Genomic DNA, 16,281 nt, shown 5'->3' on the forward strand with positions numbered 1-16,281 from the left:
AGTTCAGCACTGGTTTTCTTTCTGACTGTTTTGTGACTTCTGCTGTGTGCTCAAAAATGAAGAAAAGGGTTCTATGGATTTCATTACTCTTTAACTGGATCAAATGTTTATATATTATCCATCTTGAAGAAGTCATAACAAGAGCCTGGTAAGGTGGCTCAATGTACTTGCTACACAAGCTGGACTGACCACCTGAGTTTGATCCATGGGACCCTCATAAAGTAGAATGAGATGACTCACTCGGTAAAGTTATCCTCTGGACACATGGACCATGGCTCAAGTACCCTCACCCTCAACAGCAATAATAATAAGTAATGATTTTGAAAAAGAATTCTGTAACAGAAAGATTCCTCTTTCTCAAGAAATAAGGCAAAATATAAGTAATCTCAGAAAACTTCATGAATTAAAAAAATAGAGAATGCTGTCACATGTGAAGCTTGTTTTCCATAATATCCATACTATCTGCTGGCTGTCATCTCAGTTACTAATGTCAGGGATAAGGTAAGTTACAAATATTTACTATTCAGTAATACATTGGTATCTATTATCAGATTGGATCCCTTATGGGCATTAACTAATGATTATCCATAGTGACAGAATTTATTTTCATATAGGTTCCTCTGGCAACATCATATACTAGAATATATTATGTGAAATAATCATGCACATGGAATGATTAGAAATTAAACCTTCAGGTTGTATCCTGCTATGCCCATCTCTGTTGCTCCCACACCCTACCCTTGTAATACCCCTTTCCACTTTCCTGGTTGCTGCAATTACTCCAGGTTCTGTAGCATGTCTGAGGACTTGGAGCCAGGAGCTTCAGGTGCAAGAGAACATGCAATATATGTCTTTTGGGGTCTAAGTTACCCCACTCAGAAGGATATTCTCTAGTTTCATGCATTTATCAGGCTTGACTCTGGAGAATAATGTGTAGGATGTGACTGAGTGGAGAGGTTGGACATCTCAGGAGAGATATTTGTGTATTTTCAGCCCAAAATGTTAATCAGCAGCAGTACTAAATTTCATATATTGTTTCAAGGTTGTGTCTAGGAAACTCTGATAGTCATGCATGATTGAAAAGACTATAAGAACATTTTTGCATTCATGTATTTATCAAAACATGTAAATAATTATAAGCAAAAATTTTATTTATTCAGAAAGCTTTGGTTTTTTGTTATTTCAATTGATAGTTTAAACATATTTCAATGGTTTGTGGTAGTACCAATTTTGGCTAACATTTTATATATGTGTTCTGTCAATATTACATTGACTTATTAGTAAATTTTTAATCCTTTCTGTATCTCCTAATAATAAGTTCTGAGGCCATTAGATGTATAAATGAAAGAAATCTTCAAAGACTTCTCACCTCTAGCAGAAAACATGGTCAGTCCATGTGATTTAGGGTGTTTCGATCATTAGAGGAATGAATCAGACCCCACCCCTTCCCACCCCACTGCAGCATTGTATTCTGGTACCTTCCTAGAGGTGGACATTTTAACTTTTTCTTTAGAAATCACTCAAGGGCAGATTTTAACACAGACCATACTTCACTTACTCCCAAGATGGGTGATGAGATTACTTACACAACTGTGAGATTCCATAAATCTTCAGACTTGCAGAATCGAGGAAGGGCTGATGAGACACAAGGGCCCAGAGAAGCTGGCCACAGAGGTAAGCGTTTAAACATCTAAATTCACCTATTTTTGATGCATCATAAACTTCTAATTTTGAAAACAATATCCTACAGGCTGCCATTAGAAACAATATCTCTACTTTTAGGGGGTTGTTTTTTTTTTTAAGACATTGTTTCTCCTTCTAATAGCTTTGGCTGTCCCAGAACTCCCTTTGTAGACTAGGCTGGCCTTAAACTCAAAGTGATTCTCCTGCCTTTGTTTCCCAAGTGCTTGGATGTACCATCATGCCTGGCTAAAATCTGTTTCATTTTATTTTCCTTTTTGTTTTTTTGTTTTGGTGGTGGAATGGGAAATGGTTTCGAATCAAGGTTTTCTGTGTAGCCTTTGCTGTCCTTAAACATACTCTGTAGAACAGGCTGGCTTCACTCAGAGATCTCCTGCCTTTGCCTGCCTAGTATGGTGATTACAGGTGTGTGCCATCCCTACTCAGCAATAATCCTATTTATAAGTGTTAGCTAGAAACAAACAAACAAACAAAAAAGCCGGATGGGCAAAGTAGAATGATGGGAGCCTGTAAGAAAAAAATAATTGAGACTGGAGAAGGGAGAAGTGAATATATTCTGTCAAATTTGAGAAACAATTAAGTTTTTTTTTTTTAGTTTTGTCAAGAATCCTGAATCTTTTAAAAGTAACACACTAGAATCTGAAAAAACAACAAGTGTGTTTAGAGAAATAAAATCTTAAGGAAATGAAAAGTATTCATTATAAACAAAACATTTATTCTAACAAAAGGTTTTTTATTGTCTTAAGTATTTCTTAACATCTAGGGCATGAAAGCTGCAAGAGTCATCTATCAGATGACAGAGTCGCTTCCTGGGAAGAAGCTGTAGAGGAAGACAGAGGATGACAGAGGATACTGGGGATGAGAATGAGTAACCCACATTATGCATTCACAGAATAATTAACTTTACTAATGAAAACTTTCTATTCTTCTTCTGCTCACTCTTCATATAATGTCACAAATGAACCCTAAACTTTAACTTCTTTGACATACTGATAATCAGAGGCTTGACTTTCAGATTCCTAACACCTCATATATATGGAGATGTTTTGTATTATCTAGAGAAAAATAGAACATATAAAAAAAAATCAAGAGTTGACTTCTAAGCTCCTTTAAGGGTGGACCTGTATACAAATCAGCTCCAAAACTACCATGGTTCCCTACAGTTCTCAAGAACATCCATCCCTCATCCCTTCCTCCTCATCCTCAGTTACTCTCCCTTGGTGGACTGCACATTCCAGTTTGGTATCATCTACCTGGACTGTGTTTGCACCTCCAGTACTTTCTGAAGGATGCACTTTTGATCCTGTAGAACTGAGTAAGAGGCAGGTGCCTGTCATAAGGCTACTTCTAGGCTGAAATAGGAGGATTGAATATACAAGGCCAAAGGTGAAAAAAGTTTGGTATCCTGTGAAACTTCACACATGTAAGATTTCTATAATGGATGCAATATAATTTTGAAAGCACTGTTCATTTAGTTTGTATGGTGGACTTCTGTAAAATTTATAAGAGACCAACATCCCATCCTCTCCATGCTACATAAAATTATAATCAGTATTGGGACATGCTCTTTTAATGGTGATTATTTTCTTAATTTAAGAATCTTCAGTCCCTTGGCACTTCATTGCAATACCTCTTGCAATCCTTTGTTCCATTCTGCTGGTGACAGTTGCAGTGTTGGTGACACACAGTGAGTAATTGTTATACAAATTCTTCACCTTTCTGCCTAAGTAATAACTTCAGTCACTTATGTAGTTATAAACCTCTGTCCGTTGTCTTGCCTATAATAGGGGATGTGCCACATAGCTCTGGTTTAGGATATTTTTAATCCTGGCACAGTACAGTGTCCCTTTCTCTTACATATCTACTTCATCAACTTTGGAGCTGTTGAGAGCTTTTGTACTTTCCCATTCATGGTCATGTTCATTCTCAGAACTTGGTGATAGTCTGCCTTCTGAGCTGAAGAGACTGGGAATCTTAGGTGAACATTCTGTGAGAAACAGCTGTGCAAAAGAAATGATGGCCTTCAGGCTGTATTGAGAACACGGTTGTGCAAAAAGACTAGATATGTACAGAGACCTTAACACTTCAGCCTTATTAGATCCCTTTACATATTTAGAAGAAATCACTACTAGGATGTGCTAAAATATAGCTGTGTATCTGGATATTATGCTTTCCATCTGGTCCTTTGAGAATTGTGCCATTTCTTCATGTTCCTTAATTCACATTTTCAGTGAATGTTAAAGGTTAACTGAATTCTTTAGTTAGATATTTATTTGTAAGTTTTATGCTGAAAAAAATCAAAGGAATTAGAAGGCAATGTGCTTCCACCATAATTTAATTCTGCTTTATCATTTACTTTATAGGGAAGTTTCTGGTAGAGGGAAATTAATGTTTCCATTTCTTTAATAAGTTAATTGAGATGTTATTTTCTAAATGTCAAAATAGCAATTGATGTAATAATATATGTTGTCAACATGGGGGCTTTTCTTATATCTTAAATTTCAATATTTAGTATTTGTAACCATTTTTGAGTTTTATCTTTTGTTAATTTTAGTTTTCCAATATAGTCAAGAAAACCATGAACTACAGAAAAATCTAAACAACCCCAATCAAAGGAATATCACCATGCAAAATAACAGCTGCTTGAATGAAACTTTGAGAAGTAAGTCTACAGGGTGTGATGACTTCAAACATCAGAAGGAACCAGACACTCTCAATAGAAAACAGAACCGATGCTGTGGGAAAACTAAGGTTGTTTTTGATTGTGTGCAGCACACAGGTAAGGAGGAGATATTGAATAAAGATTGCATTTTTCTGTATTGATTCCTCTCTAGAAGATTTGAAATCCAGTTAGCAGCTAACAATGCTGATGATCCCTGAGCTAATGGGTGGGGGTTCCTTGTCTCATGGAGGGCCTAGAACTCTGGAAATCCCTGTTTGGATTAGGAAAATATTAGTTTCTAGAACTCAGTGGCCATCCTGTCTCTCACTGCTCCAGGGGATGGAAGCTCAGTCAGCACAGCCAAGAATTCAGGTTGTTTTCATGAGAGGTCAAATCTGAGCACCCATTTCATTTGTTGACAGAATGTGGAAGTTTCCAGTAAGAGAGTATTTACCAAATTCTTAGGGTGAAATGGACTTAATGCATTTACATGGATGCAGTCATAAAAATAATTGTGTTTGTGTTTTTTTTTTTTTTTTTTTGTGTGTGTGTGTGTGTGTGTGTGTGTGTGTTTTCCATCTGCCTTGGTATCAGAGAGCTGGCCTGTGTGTGACCATAGTGAAGCTCACTGCAGCACACATGGGAACTTCACCACGGTGCCCACACTGGTGTATCTCTGTCACTGAATAACACAGAGATGAAATATCAAGTGTTACAAGGAAACTTTCTTTCCTTGGATCATGACTGGTTAACATTAATTGACACAGTTTACCATTCATTATTAACAATTTTTTCAAAAGTTAATGTTCACAAAGAACTCTTGAATATGATCTCACTGTGCATGATAGAAGGGGTTAACAATCTTCATTATTCAAGGGCTAATAATATCTTTAAAACTGGTAAATTTTAAAATATGTGACAGAGAAAAATATAAAGTCCAAAAATAGTCATTGAGGTACGCCAGATTCATCAAAAATGTTTATATAATTGTTATAGAATAAAATAACTATCATCGCTAAGTGGCAGCAATGCTTGTGATTAGAACATTGAGGCAGGAGGATGGCAAATTTGAGGACAGTCTAGGTGTCCAGCAAATTCCAAGCCAGATTGAACTACAGAGTGATGATACCTCTTCTCAGAAAAACAAGAGTTGGACATAAAGGTTATTAATAGAGAAAGGGGCTCCCCGGCACAGACCAAACAAATACATCTTATTGAGATGTTTTAGCTATGTAAACTACACACATTTTAAAGTATTCAAATTTGACACTTTGGGCATGTGGGTGTACCCTTGAAGGAAGGAAAAAAGGAAATCACCATCAAACGCTTCCTTGTTTGTCTCTTATTTCTATTAAGGTAACAGCATCTAACATAGACCACAGCATAGCTGTATGTGTACAGTAGCATGTGGGCCATGGTGGGCACAGTGTATCACGGCAGATCTAGCCTTGCATCATCCATGTAACTGCCTCTGAGAAGCAAGTGCTCATTTCCCCTCCCTTCAGCCCCTGAGATCTTACAAACCTCTGCTTCTTAGAACTGGGCTGTGCTGTAAACCTCATCTGGGTGAAATAAAAAAGTATGGTCCTGGCAATAGTTTGCTTCACTTAGCACTCTATCTTCAAATTCATCCATGCTTCTCTGACAAACTTCCTTGGAGACTTCTGAGAAAGGAAGTTATTTCAAAACTCTGCTGTCTCATTAGTAATGAATCAGCTCATAACAGGACACTTAGTCCTGACACTCAGTGAGCAGCAGTCAGAAGTCACCTAGGAGACTCTTACTACACAGTTGGACACTTAGGTCAGGATTTCTCTTTTGGTAGGCTAGATGTGACAATGGTTTCATTCTGTAGCCAGGCTGTGTGGAACTCACCGGATAGCCAAAGCTGGCCTCGAATTCACTGCTTAACCTAGGCTGACCTCAAACTAGAGGTGAACCTCATGCCTCAGCCTATGGAGTGCTGGGATTATTAGGCATAACTCATCATGCCCGGTGGCATTTCTTCCCTTTCAAGGATAAATATTATTCCTTTGTGTGTATATGCTACATTTTCTCTATTGATTCATCCATATGAACTCTTAAATTTTATCCATATCTCTGTTATAAATAGTGCTGCATAGAACATCGGTGTGCAAGGGTCTCTCAGCATTGTAGTGTCTCAATTTTTGAGAGCTGTGAGGTTTTGTTTAGTTATAGATGTGTAATAAATACATTCTTTTGTAGTACAAATCTTAATAGGTCATATAATAAAACCCCAGAGACTGATATCAGGATAAATGCTGAAAGATCAGAAGAAACAAGCCACAGCCACTTCTCTCCTTGCCAAATCCTCAGCCAAAAGGGCAAGATCCTGTCTCCATGAATCCTCAGACTGAATGCCCCTGAGTCCTACTCCACCTGCCTTATATTCTTTTCTCTACCCAGCCAAATGTCTTCCTGTCTCAACCTTCCTAGTGCTAAGATCAAAGGCTTGTGACTCCTAAGTACTGGAAATAAAGGTGTGAGCCATCACTGCCTGACTCTGTTTCTCTTTTAGACAAGATTAATCTCTTATAGTCCAGGGTGGCCTTGAACTCACAGAGATCCATCTGCCTTTGCCTATGGTGCTAGGATTAAAGGTGTGTGCCATCACTGCCTGGCATCTATGGCTAACTATGAGTAGGTCTGCCCTTTGATCTTCAGACAAGCATATACAAAATATCACCACAGTTCTAATAACAGAATACCAGAAAATAAGAATTTTTACCATTTCTTTCTCTGTTGTAGGAAAACCAGTTGAAGGACACTTGTTCTGCTGTGGCATAAAATGTTATTATTTCATCATGGATGATAAACCCTGGAGTGGATGTAAACAGACCTGCCAGGACTGCAGCTTATCCCTTTTGAAGATAGATGATGATGATGAACCGGTACCATAGACTCTTACAGGCTTCTTTATTCTTAGACTCCTTCTCTAACCCTTGATAGCGAAATATTGAGCCCAGATATTATTTAAAAAAAAAGAGTCCTTCAGCAGTTGTATGTGGTTTTCTTGTAATTTAAGCAAAAATCATACAGTAAGAGTTTTCCAATCCATCCTTCCTACTTCCTATTTAGTGTCAGGACACAGGGTGTTATGAGGAGACTCATTACTAAGGAGACAGTCCTGTCTTTGCAATCTCCTCCCTTTGCCAGGAATCTGCCAGACAATCCTGAAGAGAAGCATGTTTTCCCTGAATAAGTTTAGCCCTTTGGTATAACACATCTTGTGACTGACAGTTATTTATCTCCATAGAGTGCCACCTACACCCAGAAAGACCACAGTTCAGAGTTTGCTCTCTGCAATCCAGAAGTGAGATTGCCTGAGATGGGTAACTGGATGACAATAGAGAAAGTAACTGAGCTCTGGGACAATCTGCAAAATGGAAATTATATGACAACCGGGAATTAAACAGTTTTTCCTTTTAGTTGATTTTCACTGAATCTGCCCATAATATTTACTTCCTAATATTCTTATATTTCATAAAATTCTATCTTTGGAAATGAACATTTAAAGGAAAACAAGTGGCCAGGATGCCGACATTAACTGTTCACATTTGTCACTAAAGAAATGTCTTCAAATACATAGATGGTATTTTTCTAGCTTGAAACATTTGTCATTTAGAGTATGATGCACAATTTCTTCACCAATTTAATACATGTCTGATAATTACAGCATCAAATAAATTTTAGTGTCATGTAATGATATAATTTTCTATTTGATACCATAAACATAGGTAAATTTAAACATAAAACATATTCAGTAATTTTATTAGGTATCATTCAATTCAAATGTCACATGTAAGACACACTATTTACTTCCAAGTATCTCCCCTTTCCTCAAGTTCCGTTACTTTCAGGTCTGGGTAAAGCATGGCTTCATTGCTGGAACATGGAGGATAGCACATAGCTTTTCACAGAGGACTTGGACTTTTCATCTGGATTAATTTGTTTTTTTAGACAGGAAGTCACTTATGTTGAACACTTCCTACATGCCTCTGTGGTTTTCTGAAACATGTATTTGAATAATTTCATAAAGTATCTGGCTTACTAAAGGAACCAGGGTCTGAAGCAGAGAGATTGTGAGTTCAATGTCAGCCTTGGCTACACAGTGATACTTTCTCTGAGAAACACAGTCACAAATCATTTCATGAATCCAGTATCTCTAGATACCTGAAATTTTCATTTTAAATAACTTAAGTAACTGTCATCAGTTTTTACATAAATGAGCTACTAGTGGGAAATCACTTTAAAATATGAACTTGGAGGGACTGAAGTGCTGGAGGACTGGACAGCAGAGAACTGACATAAGAATAGCTGGGGCCTGTTATCCTGTTCTTTTCTCACCAAACAGATGGACATTTTATCATAATATGTGTTATTTCCCTTACAGAAGTTCTTACAGTCCCAGCTTACTACAAACAGATACTGGATTGGATTAAAATATAACGGAAGCAAAAAGGAATGGCAATGGACTGGCGATGGCCCATCTAAACTGTGAGTTTCCTGAGACCTCACACTCTAGAATTGGTGCACAGTTGGGAGGAGGGTTGCAAAGGCTTTTCTCTCATTTCACATGGCTTTCCTCATTTTCTATGGAGTTCACAGGTCAGGACAAGATGCATCACACAGTGTTTGAGCAAGTGTTAGACAAGGAAGAAGAATGGTTTAGAGCTGACTGCTAATGATGTCATACTGAACACAGCTCAGGGCTGTGTGTTCAAAGATGCTGAGGGCACAAAAAAAAAGCCTAAGATCATGTGAAGTAACTTGATCGACATGAAAGATATTATGAGTGTATCTTAAACATACACTTCACTTGTTTCTGTAGTTAGCTTCTGTAATTGTTAATTTATAAATATAAAAACACATTAATATATATGCATATGCATATCTACTTTTCATTTCAAGGGTGCTGTAGTCTATAAGCTCTAAGTTTGTTCATTTCTGACCTGGTTGAAACTCTTCATTGATTTTCTTTATTAATACCATTTCATAAAAATCTCATACATATACAGAATGAAATATGATCATATCATCCCCTACATGAACTCTCAACCTTCCCCTGACTGTACCTAAGGTGTTCCCATCTAACTCATGTTTTCTTAGTTGATACTGTCCACTGGTGCATGTTTGTAGGCCATCCACTGGAGCAAGGATACCTCCCAGTGGCCACAACCTTAATAAAGAACGTGTCTCCCATTTCCAGTAGTAGACTAACAATACTATCTCCTTAAGAGCTAGAGGGCCCCTCCCCAACTGTGCTATAATTTGGTTGGCTTGTTATTGTTCAGGTCTCATATAGGTGACCACATCTGCTGGGGTTTGTGTGTGGGAAAGCCTTGTCATGTCTAGATGGCAGGATTTCAAAGAGCTTTTCTTATCATCAGGCTCTTATATTTTTCCTACTTTCTCTTCCCGTTTGTTCCCTGAGTCTTGGGATGGTGTTGAGGGGAATGGAGTTGATGAAAATGTCCCCAAAGGGCTAAACACATTTTCTCTTCTCTTCTGAACTTTGACTAGTTCTGCTGCTCTGCACTGATTACAGACTACTGCAAAAGAAGCTTCTCTGACCAAGGTCGAGAGCAGTCCATGTCTAGGCCATAAACACATGTACTGAGAGTACAGTTTGACTACATGCCCACTTATCAACATGATTGTAGCATTTTCCACCCTAAGGCCCTTGACCTCCACAATCATTGGCTTTTGATTTGGATTACAATACCAAACTCAATGTCACTTATATAGTAAAGATCTCAACTCTAATAAGAAAACACTTAGTTATCCTACAACAATGGTACCACTGGGCACATCTTGCCTAGCAGGTCAGTATTGAAAAATGTAGGCTTCAGTGCTGAGTAAGACCATTCATATCTCTTCTCCCACAGCAGCCTGCAAACCACCTTCCCATCCTTTGAAAAATAGCTCAAGGAAAGAAGTTTCCTGGTTGATTTGAAACTGATTTCTCTATGTTCTGACATCACAGTGTGTGGTGTCTTAGCAATCAGGTCTTACCATGTAGTTGTGGTTGGTAACCAAAGATAATGGCAATATGCTGTGCTGGTGTGGAGACCTCTGTAGTCTCTCTGAGCAAAAATTCCTCTGGATGTATCCCTGGCTTTATACTTTGATTTTCATTTAATAATTCATGTCTTCTGTGGTTCTAACTCTGTTTATGGTTATATTTTCATTTTCAATTTCGTCTTTCAGTTGAATATATTTTGATCATCTTTCCCACCCTCTAACACCTCCCACATCCTCCTCACCTCCCTACCCACCTAAAGTCAAGTTTTTTCTTTCTCTCTCCATAAACAGAACAAAAATGAAAATAGAATAAAAAAACACCCAATCAGAATAAAAATATTGAAACACACACACACACACACACACACACACACACACACACACACGAATCCCAAACCACCAAAGGAACAAAGAGTCTACTTGTGTTGGTCATCTTCAAGCTTATTAACTGCTGGGTGTCCATACATAAACCCTTAGTTTTGGTTAACTCACCTTTGATCCTCTCCTGTTCTTTATCCCCAGCACTATCAACATTTGATGTTTTAATTCTCAGAATTGCTCCCTCTGTTTTCATATCACACATTACCATTCCTCATGCTTGTTGATGATTTTAGAAATACTAATATTGAAATTTCTCTCCTAGGAATTCTGTATTTGTCAAAAAACAACATTGGCATATGTGTGTGTGTGTGTGTGTGTGTGTGTATGTGTGTATTTAAAAACAATGTTTGTTATCCAACTCCTAGAACATGAGCATTCAAAAACAAGCAAAAACCAACAAATACTGTTCTCTTTTGGGGGGTTGTCTTTTTTTCTAATTTTAAAATGTATTGCTGAGGGTTGGTGGTGCAGGCCTTTAGGCCCAGCACTTGGTGGCAGAAGCAGGCAGCTCTCTGTGAATTCAAGGCAAACATTGTCCACAATGTGAGTTCCAGGACAGGCAGAGTTCTTATACAGAGAAACCTGTCTCAAAAAAACAAAAGTAATTAATTAATCAGTTTTTTCCAGTCCAGTCACAGTATTCCCTCCTTCCTTCCTCTCCTCCCTTTTCCTCCCACCCTTGCTGTGGGATGGTCTGTATGTCAAATGTGTTGTTGATTGGTCAATAAATAAATCACTGATTGGTCAGTGGCCAGGCAGGAAGTATAGGCGAGACTAACAGAGAGGAGAATTGAGAGAACAGGAAGCTGGGTGAGGGAGACACTGCCAGCTGCCATCAGGACAAGGAAGATGTAAAGTACCTGTAAGCCACAAGCCACGTGGCAAGGTATAGATTTATAGAAATGGATTAATTTAAGCTGTAAGAACAGTTAGCAAGAAGCCTGCCACGGCCATACAGTCTGTAACAAATATAAGTCTCTGTGTTTATTTGGTTGGGTCTGAGTAGCTGTGGGACAGGCGGGTGTCAGAGATTTGTCCTGACTGTGGGCCAGGCAGGAAAACTCTAGCTACACACCCTCTAATCCACTCCTCCTCTTTTCTCTTCAGAAAAGAGCAGGTCTCCCATTACATACCAGCCAGCCATGGTATATCAAGTTGCAGTAAGACTAGGCACCTCCTCTACTATTGAGGCTGGAGGAGGCAACTCAGTATGAAGAAGGGTCCCTCTTTTTGTACACTGTGAAGATGAGTCACTGTTACTGGTTTAATAAGAAGCTCAACAGTCAGTAGCTAGAGAGTATTCGCAGACACAAAGGACACTGGGAAGAAGGGAGGAGACACAATGAGGCACCAGCAAACAGAGAGGGAACAGATATGCAGGAGGAGAAGTAAAGCCATGAGTCATGTGGCAACATGTATATGAATATAAATGGGTTAAGTTAATTTATAAGAACTAGTAAGAAACAAACCTAAACTATCAGCAGAGCTTTCATAATAGATAATAAGTCTCTGTGTCATTGTTGGGGAGCTGGTAGCCAAAAAGAAAAGTCCATTTACAGGTCCCAAAAGCAGGTAACAGAGTCAAAGATAGCCCCTACTCTCTCATTCTTAGGAGATCGACAAAAAAAAAAAAAAAAAAAAAAAAGCTAAGCTATGCAACTGTCACATATATACAGTGGGCATAGGTCACTCCCATGCAGGCTCCCCAGTTTTTGGTTCATTCTCTGATTCCCTATGAACTCAGGTTAATTGATTCCGTGGTTTTCTTGTGCCACTCTGGCTCTCACAATCCTTCCTCCCCTCTTCTACAGGATTCCCCAAGGTCTTCCTGCGGTTTCACTGTGTGTCTCTTCATGTTTCCATCTATTGCTGGGTGAGACCTCTCTGGTGGCAATTAGGCTAGGCAGCAATCTTTGAGTATAGCAGAATATTATTATGAATCATTTCATTGACTTTTTTTTTACCAGAAATGTGCAGTCTATCCTAGATCTCTGGGCTGTCTCGAAAAACCAAAAAAAAAAAAAAAGAAAAAGAAAAAGAAACAACCATGTCACTTCTCAAAATGGCTGCATAACTTTCACTCTCACCAGAAATGGAAGAGTTAATTATAATTTTAGTTACCTTTTATATCATTTAAAAATCATTTTAATTTTTATTTTTATTTTTGAGATAGAGATTCATGTGTCCCAGGCTGGCTTTGAACATCCGATCCTTGTGTTTCCTACTTGCAGATGCTGGGACTACTGGCAGGTGTGATCGTGCCTGTCCTATTCTTTGTCTCTTGAAAGATATCAAGTATTCTTATTTTAGAAGGGATAGATTGTAATCCTAGTGTCTGAAGTTTTATGCATTGAATGTACAGTTTCTGCTGGATTTTTTTCATGATGTCATTTTCTTTGAGGCATTTACCAAATTTCTTCTTCGTTGGCTGCAGAAACTATCTGAAGCATGGTTTTCACAGTGGTAACTGTCTCAGGAAGCTTTTCTTCAGTGCCAGGGAATAAGATAGGTCTGGTCACTTCTGTTTGAATGTGGTCCAGCCAGTGCAGACAACTAGGTTCTTAATGTTCAGGAAAATAATTTTCTCTCTCTCCTCTAAAGACATTCTCAAGCAGGCTGTCACATAGGTGGCCAGAGGACAGGCAGCATTACAAGATGTTTTAATATATTCAAAGCACACAGATTATTATTGTTGCGATTAGTTTTGTTTTTTCTATTTGAAGTATTATTTCATACAGGCTAGCCCCACTTCTGCATCTATCTCCAAAGCACCAGGATGGATGTTGTTTTCCACTATGACTGACCATAGAGTTTATGAATTTATTTACAGCCTACAGCACCATACAGAGTCAGAGATGGGCAAGTGGTAACATTTGGAGTGAGGTGTCAGTGGCAGACAGGATGCCTGCATCCAGGTTAAAATATCTTTGTAGACCTTGACTATGCTACAGAACTGTCCCCTGATGATGGTATGATCACTAGGGCCAGAACTGAAGATTAAGTATAAAAGCCTGGTGTTGAGAAGATTTATTTCACCATCAGAGCATTTTCTCTAGTGGGAAGAGGCCGTATCTTGGACATCTGTTTCAATGTCAGGTTCTAGTGGACCTTGTGAGCAGCTATGAGATTAACCTGTCTTCCTTGTGTAGAGCTCCAAATGGGCATCAGCATGGAGGTAAAGTAAAGAGCTCATGATGCAGAATGTGTGCTCCATGTGGATCTTGTGAATAGTTACTGTCTACTGGGTCTTTTATTTTTTTTCCCATGTTCAACACACATGCTTTATTGATTGTACCATAATCATGTCTCATGGCTGTCCAATGTATATACTCACTCCTACTGCACCTCACCTGTTCTGTCTATACCCCAGAGGCCAGTTAGTTTCATTTATCTTCTCTTGCTGTTCCTATGGTTAATCTAAACACACTATTTCTACCTGGCTTGAATACAGAGCTCAACAAATGATGATCTTTTGTTGAAGCTATATCCCTTTCACATCACAGCCCATGGAGTTTGGTGGATTTCATTCCCTGTTTTATCTTCTTTTATGTAGATTCTCATCAGCCTAGCCTGGTTAAATCTCACTGTATTGCCCAAGCCATGAGACCTGTCCTGTGTGCCATATACATTTTTTTACTTGTTTTTAAAATGTCTTTATTCCAAAAAGCATCATAAAAAATAAACTTTAGTGTGAAATGATCTTTTGGTGATACTGAAAATTAAATATATTTAAAGATGAAAAATTAACAATGTGGAATAGATATGGCATTAAATTGTGATCAAGAGAAAATTTTTATTTTTATTTTTATTACATTTATTTATTTTGTGTAAATGTATGCAGGTGTGTTCCCATATCTCAGCACATCTGTACTTAGAAGCAGCTGAAGAAGTCACATCTTTTTATTATTATTATTATTAAAAGATTTTCTATTCATTTTACATACCAACCACAGATTCCCCTGTCCTCCCTCCTCCCACCACCCATCCTTCCCGCCAAACCCAACCCCCATTCCTACCCCCTCCAAGGCAAGGTCTCCCATGGGGAGTCAGCAGAGCCTGGTACATTCAATTGAGGCAGGTCCAAGCCCCTTCTCCCTGCACCAAGGCTGCACAAAATGTCTCACCATAGGCAATAGGTTCCAAAAAGCTGGCTCATGCACTAGGGACAGGTTCCAATCCCACTGCCTGGGGGAACCTTAAACAGTTGCTAAACAACTGTCCCATTTATCCAGTGGGCCTAGTCCAGTACCATGGGACTCCTTGGCTATTGTGTTTCCACTAGTTTGGCTAGTTGTCTGTATGCTTTTTCCCATCATGGTCTCTATGTCCCTTGCTCATCAAATCCCTCCTCTCTCTCTCTCTCTCTCTCTCGTCGATTGGATTCCTGGAGCTCTGCCGAGGACATGGCCGTGGATCTCTGCGTTTGTTTCCATAAGTCACTGGATGAGGGCTCTATGATGACAGTTAGGGTATTCAGCCATCTGATCACCAGATTAGGCCAGTTCAGTCACCCTCTTGACTATTGCAATTAGCCTAAGGTGGGGTCATCCTTGAGGATTCCTGGGAACTTCCCTAGCACTCTGTTTCTCCCTATTCCAATGATGTCTTCATTTATCACGGTATCTCTTTTTTTGCTCTCCCACTCTGTCCTTGTTCCAGCTCGAACCTCCTGGAGTCACTTTTCTTCTTCTACTCTGTATTTCCAAAGTCTGAACTCAGATTGTCAAATTTGGTGGCAATGGCTTCTATCCACTGATCTGTATCACTGGCCCAAAACTTTTTTTTAATGAGTTTAGAGAAAACAAAAATCCTTTAGTAAAACACAATTAATTCTATATTCTGTATATTTTGGTAAAAAAAAATTGTTGTTAAAATCATGATCTACATCCCATCAATATGTTTCAAATTTTAATAACTGCCCATTGTATGTTTTGTTTTATAGTAATTTGAAAACAGTGAAATTATTACAAGATGGAGGCTGTGCACATCTCAGTTTTGGAGGTATACGTGAAGATGACTGTGGTAGAAACCACCCCTGTATCTGTGAAAGGAGAATGGATAAATTCCCTAGTTCCATGTATAGTGTGAAGGAAAAGTAAAAATGGACATTTTGTCATCTTTGTTGGTATCCTGTGATGATTTTTGACTACTTGATGACTGAATGTATTGACCGAAGGACTCAGTCAGCTGAGCAAACATGGCAATGAGCTGGAAAGAGAAGAGATGTTCTACTGAAATCTAACTTAACACACCAGAAGCTTTCTCCCTTCCTACTAAACACAGCAGCTCCTGTCTGGAGAATGGATGCACTTTGTTCCAAGCCCTGAGGCATCATCCCTTATTTCCTGAATGACACAAGGAATCAAATCCAGAATGCTGATAACTAGCTCAGATAACTGACTCATCATTCCTAGGACAAACCATTTCAATGTTCCATTGCTTTGACATCACAATTAAGAACTATAATGCAGTTTTGGAGTTCTATTTTCATT

General features: G+C 38.6%; 1 protein-coding gene across 1 annotated transcript; it reads left to right on the forward strand.

Annotated features, from left to right (window-relative positions):
- The first annotated feature begins 1,565 nt into the window (after nucleotides 1-1,565).
- Nucleotides 1,566-15,888, forward strand: LOC131906526 (killer cell lectin-like receptor 2). Its single transcript, XM_059257142.1, has 6 exons — nucleotides 1,566-1,674; nucleotides 3,299-3,388; nucleotides 4,256-4,480; nucleotides 7,133-7,275; nucleotides 8,778-8,881; nucleotides 15,732-15,888. The coding sequence occupies exons 1-6, from the start codon at nucleotides 1,566-1,568 to the stop codon at nucleotides 15,886-15,888; spliced, it is 828 nt and encodes a 275-aa protein (XP_059113125.1).
- The last annotated feature ends 393 nt before the right edge of the window (nucleotides 15,889-16,281 follow it).

This window comes from Peromyscus eremicus, chromosome 3 (assembly GCF_949786415.1).
Source record: "Peromyscus eremicus chromosome 3, PerEre_H2_v1, whole genome shotgun sequence".
Lineage (NCBI taxonomy): Eukaryota > Metazoa > Chordata > Mammalia > Rodentia > Cricetidae > Peromyscus > Peromyscus eremicus.